The 22,964-nt window shown below is 40.0% G+C and overlaps 1 protein-coding gene across 4 annotated transcripts; it reads right to left on the bottom strand.

Annotated features, from left to right (window-relative positions):
- Positions 1-827: 827 nt before the first annotated feature.
- On the bottom strand, positions 828-22,713 carry LOC112572392 (coiled-coil domain-containing protein 146-like). Of its 4 annotated transcripts, none has more exons than XM_025252054.1 (21): positions 22,607-22,713; positions 22,295-22,364; positions 21,725-21,896; positions 21,121-21,203; positions 19,877-20,086; positions 19,445-19,502; positions 16,137-16,313; positions 15,824-15,897; positions 15,401-15,628; positions 14,903-15,089; positions 13,776-13,871; positions 13,016-13,141; positions 12,243-12,376; positions 11,538-11,702; positions 11,133-11,357; positions 4,683-4,747; positions 3,941-4,233; positions 3,422-3,559; positions 3,004-3,108; positions 2,743-2,886; positions 1,981-2,184 (listed from the first exon to the last, which is right to left on the bottom strand). In XM_025252054.1, the coding sequence occupies exons 3-21, from the start codon at positions 21,887-21,889 to the stop codon at positions 1,981-1,983; spliced, it is 2,877 nt and encodes a 958-aa protein (XP_025107839.1). In that variant the 5' UTR covers positions 21,890-21,896; positions 22,295-22,364; positions 22,607-22,713. The 4 variants fall into 4 exon arrangements, with proteins under 4 accessions (XP_025107836.1, XP_025107839.1, XP_025107840.1 ...); XM_025252055.1 differs by having other exon boundaries at positions 21,725-21,893; XM_025252051.1 differs by lacking the exon at positions 22,295-22,364 and having other exon boundaries at positions 828-2,184; positions 22,607-22,708.
- Between the last annotated feature and the right edge of the window lie 251 nt (positions 22,714-22,964).

The following is a 22,964-nucleotide window of genomic DNA, read 5'->3' as shown; positions in this document are numbered from 1 at the left end:
AACTTAAGAGATAGTTATATTTATAGCTTATATTTATATTATATATATATACATGTATTATAAAAACAAACACCTAGACAATATCTACAAGCTGAAGCCTGTTATCATGACAAGAAATGCTAGGGACAAATGAACCTCATTGCTGTCCAGGAAATAACAGTTTTACTATACGTTTTAAACAAAATATTCTTCAGCCCATGTTCTAGAGTCTAGACGTCCATCTTTTCCTGTCAAGATGTTTGTGTCTGTTTCTGCTCCTCGCTGAGTCCCTTTATTTCAGGATTCTTGGAGCTCCTGACCAATAGCTTCAAACGTTGGTTAGTTCACTCTTCAATTTTCGAAATTTCGCAGCTATGTTCCTTGGACGATTATTTTTTATGTTCAATTATTTTAAGTTATCAAAAAATTTTTATTTTTGTAATTACTTTTGACTCTTACAGCCCTAACCATCTTCCAGCAAGCTAATGTTCACCTTTCTTTCCCAGGCCCTTTGCGTTCCCGAATGTTCCATTATTTTCTAGGTTTCAAGTTGATCTGACCATACATAAGGACGATGATAATAGCAGGGAAGGAAAAACAAATTCATAATAGCTTCAATGAAAACCTAACCTCGCAAATCATCAAAAATAAATTCGGACTATTTTATCTCGAATCTTTAAATTTTGTTCATCTCTGGCACCAAGATGTTATCCAAAACTGCTTAAATTTCTAAAACAGCTGTCTTCCTTTTTTCCAGTCTCTGAAAAAAGTCAGCAGTGGTGCTGCCTCATGGCACCGAAGGGAGTGCAACGTTCTCTCTTTAAAAACAACAACAACAAAAAATCAAACCATCATTTAACCCTCGATCCTGGTCACCCACGATTTAATGTTTCTGACCTGAATCACAGACATGCCTACTTGGCACTATCACACAGTTTAGTCTTGTTAATCGACACACTACGTCACTTCCTGCATGTGGGAAGAAATGCGGGGAGTTGTCGCTCCAAATAAGAGAAACAATTTTTCAAAAAATAAATTTTTTTGCTACGTGCTATCGAAACTGTTTCGATGCTACTTCTTTTCCATTATTATTCCGCTACATAAAAGGCTAAATAGCCGTTGTCCTTTTCATAACTTTATTGTGTTCGTATTATTACTACATGTATTACAAACGGTCCTTCTCTTTTTATTTGTACACTTTGGACAGAGACCAAAATTGTTCATATAACGAACACGACACCAGAAAATATAACAGCCACTAAGGCCGGTATAAAAATACTGCAATAAATATCTAAACTCCACCAAAATACCTGAAAATCCCACACATTTTAATTTCTAGAAATGTAAAGCTTTTTTGTGCATGTTATTTAATTACTTGTTCCCTTTTTACCCTAGGTAAGCAGACAGAAGTTGACTTCTGTGGTCGCAAATGTTACTTGATTATAAATCATGTGTCTATAGAGGATTTATTTCTCCTGCTCTCAGTTGATGAGTAGCTTTAACGTGTGAATCGTTTTTAAGTGTTGCCATGGCATTAAATGATACTTTTGGATGGGATGCGTGAAGCCAGCTGCTGAATTTTATTTTCTAACATGAATGCCTTCAAAAATGGATACATAGCAAATGGCAAGAACATTATTTACACTTGTAGAGCTTCATATAGCAAATTAATGCAAAGGTACATTATCCCTTTCTGTCCAGAGGCCGTGGGAGACAGGGTTATAGAGAGTCTTAAATTATAGTCTTGACAATGGATGTCAACTCTTTTCTCCTGCTCACTCCAATAAGCTATTTGTTCCCCTTTGCTACTATGTTTATCACAGTCAGGATTTTGTATAACTTGATTATAATACATTGCCCTTCGTGGAAACAAAACCATCTTATAGAAGTTTATCTTGGTTACAAGAGGCGAGTTGACAAGTGTGTATCCCAGCGTCCAGAATGCCAGGTGTGCTAGTTTTCTCGGTCTGAACTTTCATGAGGTCTTGAGAAGCATCTGCTTTAAATCTCTATCGGCTTGGGAACTGGCTTGCGGATGTGACGCATGGTAGAGCCTGGTTCCGAGGGCTTGAAGGGCGCATTCGCACCATAGGGCCTGGGGATGGGCAGTTCGATGTCATCATCAGGGATGTAGGCATTCGGCCGTGGTTCCGCCGTGGTGTAGACATTGTCTGATAGCTTGTACTGTTCTTCTTGTTCCTCGGCCTGGTGACACAAACGATATAAAAAGATTTCACAAATGAATGTGTCTTTAAAGTTGACACATTTGTGTCACACAATCGCAAACAAGGAACAGTTTAATTGTTGCTCTGTCGAGATGCACTCAAATTTCTTGTCATAGACGAGAGCGCAACATATTGGAAAGGGGTCAGTCTCTATATTTCAAAACACGATAGGCACTTCATGATACAGCCACTGACTCAAATTTCTATTTTAATCGGCAGAAAATAAGTAAACAAATAACGTAAATTATTTTTAATTAATTGCTAGTTTGACAAAGGAATTCGTGTTAACAAAATCATTTAGATGAAACTGAATCTAAAAAGGGTTGAAAAATATTTCACATTTACGGTTACTGGCAAACAGCGCGAAAGACCAGTTCTGACTGGTGGTACAAAAAGAAAATACCAGTAAGTCGAAAAATCGGGGCAGCTAAAACACAAGCCCTCCTTATTTATAACCTGATGTTGTTTTAGCCCATCTGTCCACAATCATCAAAAACCTGGGTTTTTTTCTCTAGCCCACCAACTATCTAGCACTCACCAGGGCTTTCTCCTTGCGCTCTTCCTGGCGTCGACCATCATCACGAACAAAACGCATCCATTCTTGTTCCATGGATAGTGTTGGTGGCTCGCCCTTCTCCATATGCAGGTAGCACTGCTCCAGTTCTGACTCTCCCTGTTTCACCTGGTGACAGGTTAAAAAGCAGGACTGCAAACGATGGCAGAACTACGCGAAAAGAAAGTGTCTGTTTTAAAAACCCTGACATTTCTTTCTCTCACCTGCTTTATCACCTGCACTTACCTGCTGCTGAAGGGTCATTGCTTGTGCTTGTGTCATAGACAGTTCAGAAACAAGAGCCATCATCTTTCTCGTTGCCTCTTTGATCTTACCCTGTGTCTCATTCACCTGTGTGTAGACAATTTTTGTATTTACACACATGATAATTCATTCTTTCAAAAAGGTTCAAGTCAACATAATATGAGCAATCGCCTTAATGGAAACGATGGCAACTGAAAATTATTCGCAGAGATACGTAAAATCCCATGGAATCAAGGATTAGACAAAGTCCTCTAAAGACCTAAGTTCTACACTGCAGATTAAGGACATTATTTTACACAGCTGTCTATGTGTTGAAAAAGGTTGATTTTTCATTTCTTGTCGCTACCGTGAAGAATAGCATATGTTCCAACGAACACCCGTTTCTCTAATCAAAACTTACCTTCTTGGCAAGGTTTAAAGTGTCGTCCTTGCCCGCCTGGGCCTTGTCACGGATCCGGTCCACCATTCTTTGCACTTGTTCCAACACCAGATCTTTCTCCAACATCTGTTCTTCCTTCTCTGCCAGCCTCGACTCCAGCTGCAGATGAGTGTACACAACATGTCACATTGATGTGACGCCATTCATAGTATAACAATGGAAAAGAATTTTCCATTTATGGTTGGCAGTACAGTGGTACAGTGGGACACTGCCTGCTGCCAACACAGAAAAGATTTGTGGTCTCAAATCTTATATCTGGAACACTTAATTGTCAGCGTGTGACAACCTCCACAACGGCCATTTCTCTTTTTGTGCCAAATTGCACAGTCAAAGAAGTTTTCTTAAGGTAAATCTTGGCACACAAGGGTTTTAATTTATCTCAAAGTGTTATTAAACCTACAGCAGCTAAAGAGAATCGAAGACAACTTGAAGAAACCATTTATGTGCATCATCAGCAGGAAGTATTAGTCAAACGCTTACCTCTTCAACTTTATTCAGAATTTCAGCTGGGCTTGGATCTTTTCCAGCCAAGAATCTCACTCTTTTCTCATCATACGGGTTTTCTAGCTCCCTCTCCAGCTCGATCATCCGGTCCTGGCACTGCTGCAGGTGAATCTGTAACGTCACCAGCTCGTCCTCCAGGTGTTGTTTTATTGGCATATTTTGTTGGATCAGGTCGATTGCACGCTGTTCCTCGAGGGACTGCAAGCGCATAAATCTGATTTCCTCCTCCCGAGCCTTGAGTTCAACCTCTCCATTGCGGATCATCTGCTCTGAAATGGAAAGCGAGAAGGTCTGTCACTAGAAGAAAGCATTGTCAGGAACTCTTACCTGCCAAATGCTACACATTACAATCAACCTGAATTTTAGTAGCCCCAGTGTCCATACCCCAGCCGATGTCTAAGAGGTTACAGCACTATATCATTCTTTCCTGAGAACTAACTTTTTAAATCTTTGATGATATGGTATGATATAAACTCCACCAGTGTTTTTTTTCCAATTTTAGAGGCTATTTCCCCAAATCTGAGCGAAAAACGATGGATACCTCATTTCTTTTAATCAGAAACATACAAACATATCACCCTGAACAACAAGAAATCAAAATTTATGTCACAAATATCCTATAATATGCTTGATTCACATATGTCCCCAGCGTTTCCACTGATTGTATGCTGAAATATGCATATCCACGTATAAACACTTGAAATATATTTTTTTTTACCTTGAATATTCAATTTTTCATAGAATACACACACTTCTTCATTTCTTTCTATCAATTTGATGCCCCTGAAACAAATAATTTATGTAAAAATGATACACTACAGTCAGGGATGGGCAAGCTACTTTTAATTTGTAGCCGGCTACGCTACAGCTACTTTTTTTCAAAATGTAGCCAGCTACACTACAGCTACAAATTTCCAAAACGTAGCCAGCTACTTTGGGCTACTTTTAAAATGTAGCCGGCTTCTTTTGGCTTCTTTTGGCTACTTTTAAAAGCGTGATGTTATAACAAGTTAGCTGTAGTCAGCTGGCTGTAGCAACATACACAAACATCAAACATACACACAAAACACTATATTACTTGCTAACACAAAAACTGGTTTTTATATACATTGACCTTTATTCTGATCTGAGACCACCAAAAAACTCCATATTAACAACAAAATGCAAAGGTATAAAAACAAACTTTTGACTTAGTGTTGATAATTTGTGAATACTGTTAAAACAAATCTACATGCTTTCAGTCCTCCATGGAATTGAACTTGACCAGAACTTTGGCCTCGAAGTTGCTGTCTGTCCCCTAGTGCGCAGCTTTGTCATGATAAGTCCTGCCAGACTGAACTATCTCTCAACCGCAGCACTGCTTGGCAAGACGGTGTTTGGTGCGCAGATAGAGTTGTTTGACCGTGGGCTATTTGTCCAGTTCATTGACATTCTGCGACAATCCAGACATCAGGAAGGTAGTTGTCTCAGGGGTGCGTAACTTCTTCATAAATGATGAAGTCTGCCTGTTCAGCTGAGCACTTGGTTGGGGATTGGACTGGCGTGTCCATCAATGCTGCCTCTGCAGTCAAGAGGGATCTGCATTTCTCACGCAGGGTTTGGTCCCCAGTCCACATCAACTTGCACCTGAAAACAATAATATGCACAATAATTAATGCTTTGTTTAATTTCGTTAAATTTTTTTTCTTATTGTTGTTTTTTAATTAATTTTATAAAATGTACTGGTTTTTATGTACTTATTTTGATTTGTCCCTGTGGGACCCCAGGGTATGCTTGCCTAGCAGCATTGTAAGAATAGGGTCCCTGCCATCCAGCCAGGCATGTCGTAAGAGGCGACTAAGGTGGACACCTCACCTAGAGGTAAAATAGGTTGTGGTAGGGCTAACACCCACCATGTAAAAAAAATCATGTTACAGAAACTAAAACCAGAGAACTCGTCACAGATGGCGAAGGTAATGAAGCACACCAGGAGACTGGACTTATGATGAATGACAGCCAAACCCGAAAGGGAGCTGGCGCCCCGACAGCGGATTTACTGAAGCCGAGGCAAAAGTTGAGGGTGGGGTGCTGGAACGTCCAGACCTTGTACCAGACTGGCAGGATGCTCCAATTAGTCAAGGAGTTTGACAACTACAACTTGGACATCCTGGGAGTCAGTGAGGTCAGATGGACCGGCATGGGAAAGAGGAGACTAGCGTCAGGACATACCATCTTGTTCTCAGGAAGATCAGACGCTCAGCACTCTGAAGGAGTAGCTCTACTCCTCAACAAGAAAACGGAAAAGGCACTGCTGGAATGGAAGCCTTATGGACCCAGGCTTTTGAGAGCAAGATTCCATTCAAAGTACACCAAGCTGTCAGTGCTAGCTTGCTATGCACCAACAAATGACTCTGAGGCAGAAGACAAGGATGCTTTTTACGATCAGCTCCAGGCAGCCTCAGAAAGCGTTCCAGCCCACGACATGTTGCTCATCATCGGCGATCTCAATGCCAAGGTGGGAAGTGACAACACCTACAGGAGCATGTCATGGGCAAACATGGAATCGGAACCATCAATGACAACGGAGAGAGACTGGCAGACTTTTGTGAAGAAAACAACCTACTGATTGGAGGCACACCTTCCCACACAAAGACATCCACAAGGCAACATGGACATCACCAGATGGGATCACAAAGAACCAGATAGACCATGTCATCATCAACCGAAAATGGAGGAGCTCACTTCAAGATGTTAGAGCCTACAGAGGAGCAGACATTGCCAGTGACCACACTCTTGTGATAGCCACAGTTTCTCTGAAGCTGCGTCGATCACGAGGAAAACAGGCACGTCAGCAGAGAGTGGACTCCGGCAAACTGAAAAATCCAGCCACCGAAAGGCCTTTGCTATGGAAGTAAAGAACAGGTTCCAAGCACTAGGAGACCAACAAGAGATGACCTTAGACGACTTCAATCGAGTCTTACAGGAATCAGGAGAGAAAATACTGGGCTTCCACGGAAAAAAGAAAGAACAGTGGATCAGAGAAGAGACATGGAAGAAGATAGAAGAGAGAAAGTCAGTCAAACAAAGAATCAACAGCACCAGATCTGAACGCCTGAAGGAACAACTCAGACAAGATATACAAAACTAAACAAAGAGGTAAAGAGGATGGCAAGAACCGACAAAAGAGACCACATAGAGAAACTGGCAGATGAAGCAGAAAATGCAGCAAGTTAAAAATGACCTGAAGACACTGTACAAGATAAACAAACAGCTAAACAACGGGTTTAAGAACAGTGATGTGCAGTGAAAGACGTGAACGGTAATGTCGTCGAGGGAGAGGCAGGAAAACTACAGCGCTGGAGGGAACATTTTGAGTCGGTTCTAAACAGACGATCCCCTCAGCTTGCAGACATCCAGCCAGCAGCTATAGACCTTGACATCTGCACAGAACCACCAAGCCTGGAAGAAGTGACAGCAGCAGTCAAGACAATGAAGAGCGGCAAAGCACCAGGGGCAGATGGAATAACAGCAGAGATGTTGAAAGCAGATATAAGTGTGACAGCTCCCAAGCTGACTGAAATCTTCAGGCAAATTTGGGAATCAGGGCAGGTCCCTGTTGCGTGGAAGACAGGGCTCATCTTCAAGTTACCCAAGAAAGGAGATCTTGGAGACTGCAATAATTGGAGGGGCATAACACTTCTTTCCTCACCAGCAAGGTCTTCAGCAAGATTGTTTTGTCAAGACTGACGGCAACTCTTGAGAAAGACCTCCGACCACAGCAAGCAGGATTTCGTCCTGGACGATCCTGCTCCGAACACATCTTCATTCTGCGACAGATTCTGGAGCAGAGCAACGAATGGAACACACCGCTGTACATCAATTTCATCGACCTGGAGAAGGCTTTTGACAGCATCCACGCGAGACCTTATGGAAGATCCTGAGGCATTACGGAGTCCCTGCAAAACTTGTTCAGTCATTGCAATGCTGTACAGCGACTTCAAATCCCAGGTTGTCTGTGACACGGAGCTCACAGACCCTTCAACGTCAGTACGGGGTGAAGCAGGGCTGCATTCTGTCGCCGTTCCTCTTCATCCTGGCCATGGACTGGATCATGAAGACTTCCACCGACAGTGAGAGGAGAGGGATCAGATGGACATGACTATGACAGCAACAACAACGCTGGAAGACTTGGACTTTGCTGATGACATTGCCCTGCTGTCACACCGCCACCAAGACATGCATGAAAAAACAAAGGCCTTCTCAGAAACAGCTGGAAACCTTGGCTTGAAGTTCAGCACAAAGAAAACGAAAAGTATGAGAGTGAACGCCAGAGTCCAAGACAGCATCAAACTAAATGGAAAGAGATTGAGGAAGTTGACAGTTTCTCCTATCTTGGGTCCAAAATGTCAAACACCGGGGATGCGGAGGTGGAGATTCGAGCCCGACTGGCGAAAGCCAGCCAGGCCTTCGCCTCACTCAGGAGCACATGGAAGGCAACAAACATCAGCCAGAAGATCAAGCTGAGAATCTTCCAGTCAAATGTGATCAGCACCTTCCTTTACGGATCAGAATCTTGGAAGATGACCAAAACCATCAGTAACAAGCTTGACGTCTTCCAAAACAGATGCCTCAGGCGCATACTTAACATCTTTTGGCCAAACACCATCAGCAACGAAGAACTCCACCGAAGAACTGACACCGAGTCCATCACCACGCAGGTTCAACGAAGGCGTTGGCGATGGATTGGACATGTGCTCCGCCAGCAGACAGCAGACCTCTCCACAGTCGCCCTACGATGGACTCCAGACGGCCGAAGAAAACGAGGCCGCCCAAAGGAAACTTGGAGAAGAACAGTGGAAAGGGAGATGAAGGGAAAGGGCTGGACATGGGGTCACCTAGAGCGGGTTTCAGCTGATCGACATCGGTGGCGGACTCTGGTTGAGGCCTCGTGTGCAACCTGATGCACGAAGAGGAATAGACAGATAGATTTTGATTTGTAGGCAAGAGTCAAAAGACCAGTGACAGTGAATATTATGTTTTGTTTTTTTAATCAACACCCCCATCCCCCCACCTTCCGTCAAAAGTTTATTTTTTAATTTATTTACCGATATTTGTATAGCGCGTATTCTCGTGTAATCTGAGCTCTAAGCGCTTCACATTCTTCTCATTCTCAAAAGAACAGTGACACAGAGTAGCTTATAAATGAAGAAAAAATACACTGAAATAACGAAAACTCTCCCTCACCTTGGGTTCGACACAATTGCAAGCAGGGTGTCTTGTCCTCATAGGCATCAGCAAGTCTGGTCTCCAACCCATTCAGACAGCAGTAGCTAGGACACAGATTTCTAGCTTGACTTCTGTTGCTCGATGCGGATCTTGAGGGTGGTTGAGCTGAGGCAGGAGGTGTCCCAAGCCCACGCACTTCTCGCCCTGCAAGTAGTCGAGGCACATGAAATTGAGTTCTGTGACCAAGAACAAAAGATATTAAATTGTGGATACATCACCCTACTTAAAATACAACTAGTAAAACAAACAAAAAAGGAAGAAAAAAAAATAGTAAAACTTACCTCCAACATTTGGTTCGCCGTTTTCCTGCTCATTAACTGCGTTTCCTGGCCAGTGAGTCGGGACACGAACTTTGAAAACTTCTCGTTCTCCAGCAAGAAGGACAGGTTGCATTCCAACAGGTAATCAAGGACGGCGGAATTGACGTCTGCTTTGCTAACGGTACTTTTGTGTTCCACTTTGAAGAGCTTCGAGACAGAGGGTTGGTCGTCGTCTTCCCTTTTCCGCTTTCGTGACGTTTCCAAGTCTTGAGTCCACTGCCTGGCAAGCAGTGGATGTTCCTCTAAAATAAACACATGAAATGAAACAAAATTTTAGAAGTCCATTCACAATCACAGCAAGTTTCTACCAAGCTAATTGTCATATTAAATTACTAGCATTAAATATAAAATCCTTCAAGCCACCATACTGTTCAAACGTCCTTCATGCTTTTTTCATACAAACAAAATAAAACACACACACACACACACTTTATGACAAAGACTAAATAGATAGTACAGAAACGGTAAAGACAGCAGTTTGATCAGTCGTCGCCCCAGCGGTAATCACGTTGATGCAACCCCTTACCTTTCCACAATCTTTACAACATGTACACTCCTCTATTCCAAAAGCAGAAAATCAAGAACATGAAGAATGAAGATCGATGAAAATCTCAACGAACTTACCTGCAAGTGCGTTCTCAAATTAAACGCCGACGTCTTGTTCGTTGAGTACTTCGTGCTGCGGCACCCATTCTTGCATTTGAAAGTATACCCACTCTCTGTTGCTTCACAAAATGTAAAGAATTTCAAGTAAGGCTCGAAATTGATGGGTACGTCCACATTTGTTTTTCAAATCGCTCTCGCCACGTGGACGACACAGTACGTATTTGCGGTTACTGAGCGTGCGAGTCACGTGGGTGTCTAGCTGTCAACACACCGAGCAGTGAGAGCAGTGGCTGTCGTCGTCTTGCTGACACGCTGTCGACGAATGGTCGTGAAAGTAGCCAACATGTAGCCAAGCTACAGCTACTTTCTAAAATGTAGCTACGGCTAAAAGCTACTTTTTTAAAATTTGTAGCCGGCTAAGCTACAAGCTACAAAATTTGTAGCCAGCTACAGTAGCTGTAGCTAAGCTACAGCTACTCCCCATCCCTGACTACAGTACACATTGTTATGCGTTAAATGAAGTCCATTAATTATCTTTACTTTTACTTTATAATTGTTCGTGAACATAATTATTAATAAGCACATACATACACCACAGCACATGCCATGATATATCCATGTGTGCGTGCACACATACACCTATCCATACTGAGCGGTCTGGTGGCGCAACGGTTAACGCCTGTCACCAATACAGTGAAGGTTGGCTGCCCAGAGTTCATTTCTCGTCTCGGGCACGCTGTTCTTTCTCTGCACGTGGCATCTGTTTACAGGGCTGGCTGCTTGCCGTAATATAGCCTCAGTTGCTGACACGGCGTAAAACACCAACCCCCCCCCCCCCACCTATCCATACACTCAGCCATCCTCACCCGCACGCGCGCGCACACACACTCAAATGAGTAAGAAAGAAAGAAAGTAACAGATCCACAGATGGAGGGGAGGGCTGTGTGGACAAAGAGATCGGGGTCATCATGACTTGCCGGTCGTTGCGGTGCTGCACGTTCTTCTCGTAACGCTTGCGTAGTTTGACCATCTGCTCCTCGCCCAGGTTGATCATGAGGTTCAGCTTGGCGATGTCCATCTTCTGCTGCTCTCGCTTCTCCTTCATCTCCTCCTCCAGGTGCTGCTGCTTGGCCATCTCATTCCGCAGCCCGTCCCTTATCACGATGCTGTTCATGTGCTTAAGCCTCTGTTTCTGGAGCTGTCTGCTCACATGTACAGGAGATGGGAAAAAAAAACTGCTATAGTTAACAAGCTAAAGCATGAGTAGCTTATTAGAAGAATGTTAGCATATTATTTTTCTCTCTCTCTCTCTTTCTCTCTCAGGACTCAGCATACCCAAAAGTGACCCCCCAATAGTGAGAGTATAGCATCCCAGTTTTCACCTTTCTTTCTGCATCACAGCTGTACGAAGAATTTCAACCTCATTTTGCAAAATCTTTATTTTCTCCTTCATTTCTGCAGCCTTCTGTGTGCTTGCCTGGATCAGGTTGACACATTTGTTTCTCTCATTCTTGATGACATCGTATAGCTTTGCAAAATCTTTTAACCTACAGGCAGACAAAACAATCCCAGGATGGTTTACATTTCTTTTTTAACAAGTGTCCTGGCTACTACAGTCACAAAAAAAGAGCCTAATAAAAAGCACTTATCAGAAGTGTAGTCAACTGCAAGAAAATATCATGTGAAGGAGTGGACAAGGATCCATACTACAGGTCACCATGGTGTCTAGAGAGTGGTTTATGCTGCATCTCACAATGGCTTTAAAATAAAATAAAGAAACTTTGTGGACACAGCAGCTAGTGGCTGGAAGAGCAATTTTTATAATGTTTGCGATATTTGAGAACTAAATTTTAACACAAAAGAAGGGAGTGGGTTGTGGGTCGGTGGGAACATGCCCGTGCAGTAAACATTTACAAAAAATTTCTTGAGATTAAGCCAAATATTCAATAAATGTATCACTGAATGAAGTGACATAATTTTTTGTTAGAATCTCACAAAAAAAAAGCTGTGGCAATGAAGTACAACCATCATAGAAGCAGTACTTGGAAAAAAAAAAGAGAAAAGAGATATCACTCCTAAAGACTTACTTTACTTGAACCTCCTGGGACTTCTTCTGATGATCCTGAATTTGCAACTGTTTGGTTTTAAGGTCTTCAACAGCTCGGTGGTACCTCATCTCAGCTCTCATGAAATCTCTTGCCTTTTGTTCTCGTTCATCAGCCTTAAAACATCCATTAGTAAAAAGATGGAATGACATGATGCAAGCAAGTCAAGTCAAAGACAAGTCCATTTTGCATCAGTCTGTTCACACTTGCTGTCTGAAGAATGGATGAGTAATTAGTTGATATTATCATCTATTTCTGATGAATGAATGACTAGTTGGGTTTTTTATTATTGTAAGTTATTTTGTTTGATGAGAGATTAATCAAACTATATTTTTTTATTATTGTAAGTTATTTTGTTTGATGAGAGATTGATCAAACTATATTTTTTTATTATTGTAAGTTATTTTGTTTGATGAGAGATTGATCAAACTATATTTTTTTATTATTGTAAGTTATTTTGTTTGATGAGAGATTGATCAAACTATATTCTTAGTTTGTTATCAAAGAGATCTGGCGGTGTGCACACTGGGTGTGTAGTTTTTATGAGGATAAAAATACTGTCATTGTCATTGTTTAATAGCAAACTTTGGGTGAATACAAAAAGATGCTGCACTTTTAGGTATGATTTTTTGTCAGTTTACATGAGTGATAGTAATTGCTTCAGTGCACTTACCACACTGTGAAAATTCTAGGGTGCAAGATGAATGATTTTGATGGATTCTGTTGTGCATTTGGTACAATACACACATCCCTACCTTGATGGCAGCCAAGCGAGTGAGCTCAACAACCTCAATACGCAAGTCACTCTGTTCATACAGCAAGTTCTGCTCTTCTGCGGCACTGGCCTCCAGTTTTACATGCTCCACTGCTGTGAGAGAGTTCTGTGCAGGTATTCACACACACACATACACACATTCATAGATGAATATATGAAGATATTATGCATACACATGCACAAGCTCTCACTTGATCACATAACACTTGTTTACTCTCTCTCTCTTGTAGTGATATACTTATTCAAAGTGATATACTTATTCATAAGCAGAAGATAAGGAGAGGACAATCACTTATTCATATATTGAGCAGGTCTGTGATCCTTTTGGTATGCAGAAGGGTTTTTTCATCAAGATATATATATAGGAGAGGCATGAAAGAATTTATGGGAGTTCTCATAAAAACTAAGATAAATGCTGTGAAATGCTGCATATAGCGTTTGAATACAAGGTATATATTTTCACCACATATTTGCCATATGTTCTCTTAAGCACATGATACTTATAATATCAGGTAAGGATCTCTTATAATCAACATTACAAGGTACAGACTTCAGCAACATTAAGAACAAAAAAAGGAAATTAACAGACAAAATGCAAAAAAGACAGTAAAAAACACTTTCTGATTTGGTTCATTCCACTTACATATACTGCACATGCGTGAAAACTTTTGATTGTTTCTGACTTTCTTTTGCCTCATTTTCTCTAGTTCCATGTATTCATTAGCTCTGATCAAACTTACCTGTTGTGCAAGGGCTCGTTTTATCTGCTCCACTTCTTTCTGCAAGTCATCTCGCTTCTTCACCTGTGCCTCATCCCCTTTTGGCAGGGTACTGACCTGCATGACACAAAAATATATATTAAGATTACAGTTTAAGTATTTTACATATACAGATATCTTTAAAGACTTTTAAAGCAATATACTTATTATTGCTTGCTGAGCATGTAACAACACTTTTGAATAAAAAATTTAAAAATTAAGAGAGCAGAAAAATTCATGTTAGACGATGTACAATACAACACAACTTAAAAAAAAAAATAGTAACATGACAGAAAAAGAAAACAAAATAAAACTATGCAAAGTTACTAGTGAAATCTAAACTGCAGACTACAACAATATTTATGAAACAGATGCTTTTTAAACGAATGCTTTAACACTTTAGACAACTATAGTTAATGTTAAAGAGATGGGTGTTTCAGAGTTTGGAAGCTCGATAACCAAAAGAGGGTTGGCTATACATTGTTAAATGACTCACAGCGGTCCAGAAAATTACATTCACAAAATTGACCCTGCTTCAATATGTCTTTTACTTTATTAAAAAAAAAAAAGTTTGCAATGAACAGGCCCAGAACTTAAAAGCTGAAGACTGCCCATTTAGTGAAAGTTCTTTACCCTTGAGCCAATAAACCCACAATTAAACAAAATCCTAATTTGCATAAGGATCATGAAATCATAGTAACAGTGCCTGGATCACATCTGTGTAATAATCGCTTATAAGGTTTCAGGTCGAGGATAATAAATGTCATTCATGCAAAAGGTAGCTTTCAAGATGCAAGCTAAGAAACCACTAGTGCAGAAGTACAAACTATGGCAGATATGAGACATGCTAAAGGCCCATGTTTGTAATAGGAATTTTAGCAAATGAGATCTGTTAGTGGGACAATGTTGGAAAAATAACAAATACCAGAACACTCTCGCTTTCACTATTAAAAGTTGTGTTAGACTGCATAAAGAATATAGCATAGGCTGCATTTTTATTAACATATACCTCTCATAGCCATCGACATTTTGACGTTCTAAAGGAAATATAACTGATGTCCCAGTTACAAATATTCATGTATATGTTTATTTATGGTGAATTCACACACCTGTGCTTTTAGCTTCTCGTAAACAGATTGTATATGATTAAGAGACTCCTCTGCCACTTTCAGCTGCAGTTCTGATTTTTTCAGCATCCGTATGTCCCGTTCCTTTTCTCGGGATTTGCGTGAGTGAGTGTCATGTTGATTCTTCTTCTCCATGACAATGTGTCGCACATTCATGTCCAAGGTGGCTCTATGCAGACACAGCAATACAAACTGTGACCAACAGAGTTAATCCACTTGGGGTATTTACATTTTTGGAAAATTTACTTCAAGAAATTGACTAGCATCATTTTAATGATCTGAGAGAAGAATGACAAAGTGGTTCTAGCTACTGATGGTGACCTAAAACTTTATGCCTAATATTCACTTGTTTTTCGTGAGGTAATTTTTACCATCTCCAACTCCATACCTAGTTTTTCCTTCTGCTATGAACGTTTTCTGTTTCTTTTCTTCAAATAGTTTCTACAAATGACGAATATGCAGTATCGCAAAAAGCCTTACCTATCACCCATTAGAACAGCCTCCCGTTCTTTTGCTAGCTCAAAATCTTTGGTCAGCATTTCAAGTTCCCGAGTCCTCTGGTCCAGAAGTACGCGTTGCTTTTCTAGCTCTGTGTCAGCCTCCAGCTTTTCCTCCTCCAAGAGTTTTCGCCGACTCTCCAGCTGCCGCATGCTTTCTGCTAGCTCCTGGTACTCACTCTCTTGCTGCTGAAGCTGCAAATCTACCTCGCTGAGTGGAGGTGGTGATGGAATACCAAGTGGTTTATAACAATCAATAAGCAGACAGAGTGGCATTACCTCATTAATGATGGAATAAAAGCTAGAAAATACAGTTATGCACAGCGATATTATATTTGACGCTTTGTCGAACTTGATAAAAAAAAAAATGATGTGCTAAATTTAAAGATGGGTGAACAATGCTTACTTCTTCTGGCGTAAGATTTTATCAGTCTCTTTTGCCTTTTGCCCAGGTATCGCATTGACCTGAACAAGTTCAGCCTAAAAACATTTAAAAAAAAAATTCTGTGAAAGATGATTATTTTAGATAAAATCTGTCAATGCACTGCACAAATCAGGTTTCATTGGTAAGTTATCAACCAGTGGATCACAATCTAAGATATCCAAGAAACAGAAAGTATAGAAGGTCTTGACTAAGCGTGAAGGATCAGGTGAGAGGAGTCACACAAGAATAAACTGACCAGACAAGGGTAGGAATTGTTTGGCTACCTCCTACAAACCTTGATGTCCTCTAGCTCTTCCAGCAGCTTCTCATGATCTTTGCTGTCCATTGCAATCTGACGCTGAGTGGTCTCCAGGTCTTCTCGTAAATTCTTTGCCTCCATCTGCCGATTTGCAATCTCTTTTCGCATCTCCTCTGCTGCTGTTTGAAGCTCCTTTATCTTTTTCTCAATTTGCTAAAGCAAAAACATTTTTATTACATCATGCAGCACAGTAAGCCAAATGATAAAATCATTCTGTATATTGAAGATACCGCTTTCTGAAATATAATTGCAAACATACTGCAAAAATGTTGGAAACCAAACAGTAGCATTATCAAAGAAATGCTCACCAGTAAACCAAAGATACTAACACCCAGTTAAACGGTGAAATTATTGCGAAGATTCTGATCTTACTGGTACATGATCAAGCATATATGATGTAATCGTGTCAAGGTGGATTTTAAATACAAATTAAGTTCCTTATTTTCTAAACAGTTTTACAGATGGGATAGAGGAATACATGGGTACGTTCTTGTGTCTCTGTGAAACTATGGACAGAAGTTTATATTACTGACAGAACCAACAAAGAAACATTACGAGCATGTATACACATATAATTATACTTGTTCATATCTGTGAGAGGTAGAAAAATATATAAAATTATGCCTGTATGTTAGTTGAAACGTGTCTGTGTATGTTTGCGTATTATACTTATGTGTAAATTGTGCAAGTATGTTTGAATAATAATAGTAACAATAGTGATGATAAATACAAAATTTGTAAAGCGCATGCTCACACTCCTAAGGAGTTTGCTCTTAGCACTTAAGAACAAGAACAAAACATGGAGAACATACGAGGGACAGGAAAACAAACAAATAACATTTGAACTATAAAGGAATAAACAACAGGACTAGCGAACAATAAAATCCAATACAGAAAACATAAAAAGGAATTAAATAACAAGAACAAGAGGTGAGAGTAACATATTGCAAAAGGAAGGGTGTGAAAAAGGACTAGCATTCCGGGGAACGATTGTTAGGAGTAATGTTTAGGAAGAGGTGCGTTTTAAGTGGACGTTTAAATGATTCAATAGTGGCTAGGTGGCGGAATGGGAAAGGGAGAGAGTTCCATTGTTTCGCTGCACAATAACTAAACATCCTGTGGTAATATGTTGTTTTGGTGACAGGAGGAGTAAGGATCATCAGACGAGGAGCGGAGTTGTCTAGCTGGGATGTAAGGGAAGAGCAGTTCTGAGAAATAATCAGGACAGGTGCCAGCAAAGAAATTATAAAACACAGCACGGACAGTTTGTACTGGATGCCAGAACGGATGGGAAACCAGTGTAGACAACGAAGGAGAGGGTGGTGTGGTCCCGTTTCCGATCTCTAAGCACCAGACGCGCAGCAGAGTTCTGGAGTTTGTGAAGAAGGTAATCAGCACAGCAAGATCGAGTTGCAGAATCAAGCCTGGATAGAACAAACACACAGACAAGAGTGTTGGTAGCGCGCGTAGACAGAATGTGACGGAAGGCGCTGATCTTGCGTAGTTCATAATAGACAGACGGAGCGACAGATGTAACTTGTCTATCATAACAGACAGACAGCTGTGACTTGTCGAACAGGATAGGCAGTCTAACAGCTGTAACTTGTTTAGCAATAGTCATGTCTGCAGTGACAATGAATCTCAGATTCCTGATGGAGGACGCAAAGGTGATGTTGGTTTCGCCCACCTTGATGTGACTTGGTGGACAAACGAGTGAAGATGTGCTTCTTCTTCTTCTTCTCGAACACAAGAGGGCTTATCAACGCTGAGTTTAAGTTTGTTTGACACCATGCAGTGTTTGACTTCACTAATACAGACTTTTATTATGCTGATAGCAGAGTGAGACTCAGTCGATGGGGTGGAGCAATATATATATAGTTGGATGTCGTCATCATCATATGATTGATGAGAAACGTGTCTAGGAGGAGGTGCAATTAATTATTTGGGTCTGAAGATATGATTTCTTATTGGCCTTGTTGATACATTTTGCAACTCTTAGCTGGGCGGCCTTATAAATTTCTTTGTGGAGGTTGAGTCCAAACTCTCAGCTCGCCGGCGAGTTCACTTCAGGACACGGAGCTCAAAACGGAGCTGTGAACACCAAGGTGACCATGTGGACTGGCGCATCAGACGTGGAGACACTGGGGCATGTCATCAACAACTCTATGCAAAACAGAGTAAAGTTGCTCAGCAGAGGATGGCTGGAGCAGGGTCATTTGCAGTTGTGCTTTGAATGCGACTACATCCACATGTAATGTCAGTATATCAACACTACGTAACGATCGAACGAGTCTAACATCTGGCGCCGATGATGGGCATCTGCGATCAAGTTCAATTAATACGCAATAATTATCAGATGTGAGGCTTTAAGAAACATCAACCGATTGCACTAATCGGTCATCAGATCGATGCATGACCCAGTCCAAGATGTGATCTCTTTTATCAGTGGGTTGCAAAACAGACTAGACGAGACGAAAAGTGTGCAACAATTCTGACATTTTTACTGTGCCAGGATGAGACTTGTTGTCAAAATGGACATTAACATCTCCAAGAAGCACTGCGGGTCCAATGAGCGCATTGCCATAGTCCAGCATATCATGAAATTCTGAGTAAAAGATAGAGGTTGAGATTGTTCTTGGCACTCGGAGGGGGTTTATAGATGCAGAAAAGGTGTATCGAGCAATAGGGAGCTGAAAAAAAGACTTGTACACATTCAAAAGATAAAGCAATAGTAAAAGACAGGTACTTGGCAAGTGATGATTTGTAGATAATAACAATGTCGCCTCCACATGTAAGACGGGGGAATGATTTCAGACAGTAGCCCACTGGAGTGAGATGGACACACACAAAGTCGTCACCTTGCTGTTTAAGCCACGTGTCAGTGACGATGGAAATATCGAGGTGGCGATCTTACAAACTCTACAATATCAACACGCTTCAGTGACTGTCGTGCTGACAATACAGACTGGGCGTTGAAAAGCCCAACATGGAAGCAAGTGTTTAGTTGTCGTGCAGGGCAAGCTATACAGTTTTCTATTTTCATACGACCATGTTTGTAAGGTCGTGTTTCCAGCTGGTGTTACGGGTATGCAGGGCATTTGAGGGCTGCTTTACAGGAAGTTTTTCACTTTTGTGCGTGTGTAAAAGTTTCAATCGGTTTTTGTAAAGTCCATTAAGCCTCACTTTTGCTGAGTTGCAGCACAATATAAATTTGATGATGATGATACATATTTAGTTAAATATATAGATATAAGCACAAATAAATATAAAAACATGTTACTTACTCCTTGTTTAGGTAGTCGTTCATATTCGCGTTCCAGAATTTTCTTTTCTTCTCTTAAACTATGAAAACAGAAAAATGCTTAGTTTTCCAGTATGTTGTGCACAAGTTTTTCTGAGACAAGTTTCTGATTACAAAAGACATGTGTCCTTAAAGTATAGACAATGCTGTTAACTTACAAGAAAAAAGGTGCCAGTCAGAAACAAGAAACTAAAAAAGAACTTGATCAGAAAAAGAACCAACATCAAATAAAGAAGAAAGATAAGATCTAAAATGGATATTCATCACTAATGATGTAGGCTCACACTTTTTTTCAGGCATGCAAGCATGAACAAGTAAAAGCCTTTGGCATGCACTGTATTGTCAGAATGTATTGTGCTTTCCCCTGTATCATACTGATGGCTTCCTTTTGCTCTTTGTCACCCTTGTGGCTCACCTTTCCATTTTGTATTCTAGACGAGACTGCCGCTCCTCTGTTTCTGCAAGCTCATTTACATATTTTAGCAGCTGTTCCCGAAGCTTTGCTGGCTCTGTATTGTAAGCTTCTGGAAAGTTGTCTGCCCGTTCCAACTCAACTCTTTGCTTTTCCAACTCCTGAGTGAATTCCTTTGCTTCACGCAGTAATTTCTTTTCATTTTCAAACATCCTGGAGAACATTGAAATCAATGGTTTTCACCAACGGTAACATCAAGATTTCAACAGATTTTTTTAATGATGTTTGCATTATTGATTGATCTTAGTCCCTGGGATCCATGTTTTTGTTTTTTTTAAATTAAGTAGGCAATCTTATTCTCTTGTGACACTAGGCTGTAATTAAACTACAGTGATACCTCGGTTCTCGAACATAATTCGTTCCGGGAGGACGGTCGAGAACCAAATTGTTCGAGAACCGAAGCAATGAAACCCAAAGGAAATAATGGAAACTGGATTAATTCGTTCCAAGCCCCAGAAAATGCCTATTTACTGGCCTAAATTGTATATAATATGTAGAAAAACATGAGTCTCAACAAGAAATAAGAAATAAAAGTGTATTTATTAAAACAAAAACAACAAAAAAAAAACAAACAACAAAAATGTACTGTAGAGTTCAGTAAATTGTGTTTCATTTACTGTACCTGTACCAAACTTTATGGCAGGAGGGAATGAATGTGGAGGGAGGAGGGAAGGGGGATGGTTATTGTCACTGATGATGCAAGCAAGGCGCGCTGGGCAGAATGAACGCCATTCGGCTCAACTCGGCTCATCTCGGACGTTCGGATGTTCGAGTTCCAAATATTTGTTCGAATTCCAAGACAAAATTTTCTCGAATTTCCTGGTCGAATACCGATTTGGTCGAAAGTCAAGGCGTTCGAGAACCGAGGTATCACTGTACTATGTAAGATTGTAAAATATATGGATAAATCAGTTTTAAATTTCTGATCCTAATTACACAATTGTCTCAGTGTCTGAAACACGAATAATGTATGATAATGTAGGCTGTAAAGATGTGGTTTGTGGGGAGTTGATGTAGGGGTGGGAATCTGATAATTATATGCACTATGATCTCATAAGGTGTTCTTTTAGAACAAAGTAAAATTTTATTTTGTTTATCTGAAAGTAAATTTTTCTCATGCACCAACTCTAATCTGATCAGTCCTGATAATTTGAAGTATATTTATAAATACATAAGAGTAATGTCACCTTTTCAATGTTTCGTGAAGTTCTGTGTACTTTGCCTTGAACATGGATACTTTGGTGCCTGTCAGCTTTCCTTTTTGAAATAACTGATAATAATAACATTAATAAGTGCAAATATGTGTTGCTCTATGTGCATTATATGTGTGTGTGTGTGTGTGTGAGAGAGAGAGAGAGTGAGTAAGATGTTTTGTGTATATGAGTGTGCTCAAGCAAGTGAAAAAGTAAATAGAAAGGAGTGAGAGAGTTGAAAAACAAAAGGCAAGCTTCTGGTAGGTATTCCACAATCAATGAGGCCACATCATCACAAACAAAGCAGCCAAGTGTAATATATTACAATATGTATAACTAAACTCATCTAGTGTGGGTATAAAATGGGATCATTTTTGCAGTAGACATCAAGCAAAAACTACCATCACTTTCAGGCAAGCAAATTAAAAATTCCCATTTAAGAACATTTCTCAGTTTTACTATAGTATGGGCTTTAGACCTTAACAAAAACTTGTTAATAATTTCTTAAATTTTTTTAGTAACCACTATAAAATAAAAAATGATCTTCTTTTACATATGAGTGGAGAATATTAAATAAATTTAAAAAAAAACTTCTCACCTCATCCAGACACTGAAAAGCAGGGGAAGAAGACACTTCCACCTGACTTTCCTCCTGCTGAAAAACTTTAGGAGCTACTGCAGAGATGGCAGATGAGTAGATTTCCTCCGAACTTTCAGGAGTACCATCTGGCTCCATCTCTGATTCTTTTTCAGAGTTACTCATGGTCCTGCTGTGTGCATGTGTATTTGCTTGTAGTAATAACACCAACAGTTCATTTGAAACAAATTTTACCAAAACTAGTTTTTGGCTTGACTTAGCTTATATTATGATGTTGATTTTATGTGTTTCCTACATTTATTTCATTACATAATTTTTTCTAATTGTTTCTTATGATGTGAGCCCGCCCATACCTGTTGTCATGACAGTTTATATCCAGTTGCCTTGAATTAAATGTGTGATAATCTATTTACTTATATGTATTTTCCAACAATTAAGCTCACACTCACCTGAATGTATTCACACACACACATGCATACACGTGCAGTACCAATATAATTTTGTTAGTTTTAGATTAAGATATTTATTAAAATTTTAATAAAAATCGTCACTATGATTCATAAATCTTACAATTTATAATCGTGAGCACATTGGAATCTCCTCGCGGTATATCGACTAGTTCACCCAGTAGATAAGCAAACTGGACATAATAAATTTACAATTGAATCAGTAGTGTTAAATGAATAAAACTGAAAAATCGTTAATGCAACGTAAATATTGGTGTGATTGATTGTAGACAAAACGTATGTGGTATTCTGCTCTTGATTGATCAATAAAAAGCCGTAAATGACTATTGACAGGCTAAGTGCCCTTCGAAAAGAAGACAAAGAATTAAATATTAATGACTACATAAACTAGAAATCGTCTTTCCATCAAACAGACCTATTATTGCGTGACCACTTCCGTGAAAGTGGCAGCTCTCTCAGCGTCACCTCATGAATTATTTCCAGTCCATGCATCCATGATTGTTGTTCACTGTTACTATGCACAATGCGCATGTTTATAACGATTTTCGATATGGCGTATTTAAGGTAACAAAAGTAACAGTAAAATGACTAATGACAAAGATTAAGTCCTGTTTATGTAGAAAACTAAGATGTTTTAAGATTTTGTAATTAGTGTTAATATTACGTCATAGCACACAAAGCACTTTCTGGAACATAGATTGGACCATGGATTTGTGAATCGTATGATTTAATGTGGTCTACATAAATGAATAAAATGTTTTACATATTTTTCA

Source organism: Pomacea canaliculata, linkage group LG9, assembly GCF_003073045.1.
Source record: "Pomacea canaliculata isolate SZHN2017 linkage group LG9, ASM307304v1, whole genome shotgun sequence".
Taxonomy (NCBI): domain Eukaryota; kingdom Metazoa; phylum Mollusca; class Gastropoda; order Architaenioglossa; family Ampullariidae; genus Pomacea; species Pomacea canaliculata.
Note: the sequence above shows the minus strand (reverse complement) of the source record. Positions and strands in the feature narration are given on the sequence as shown.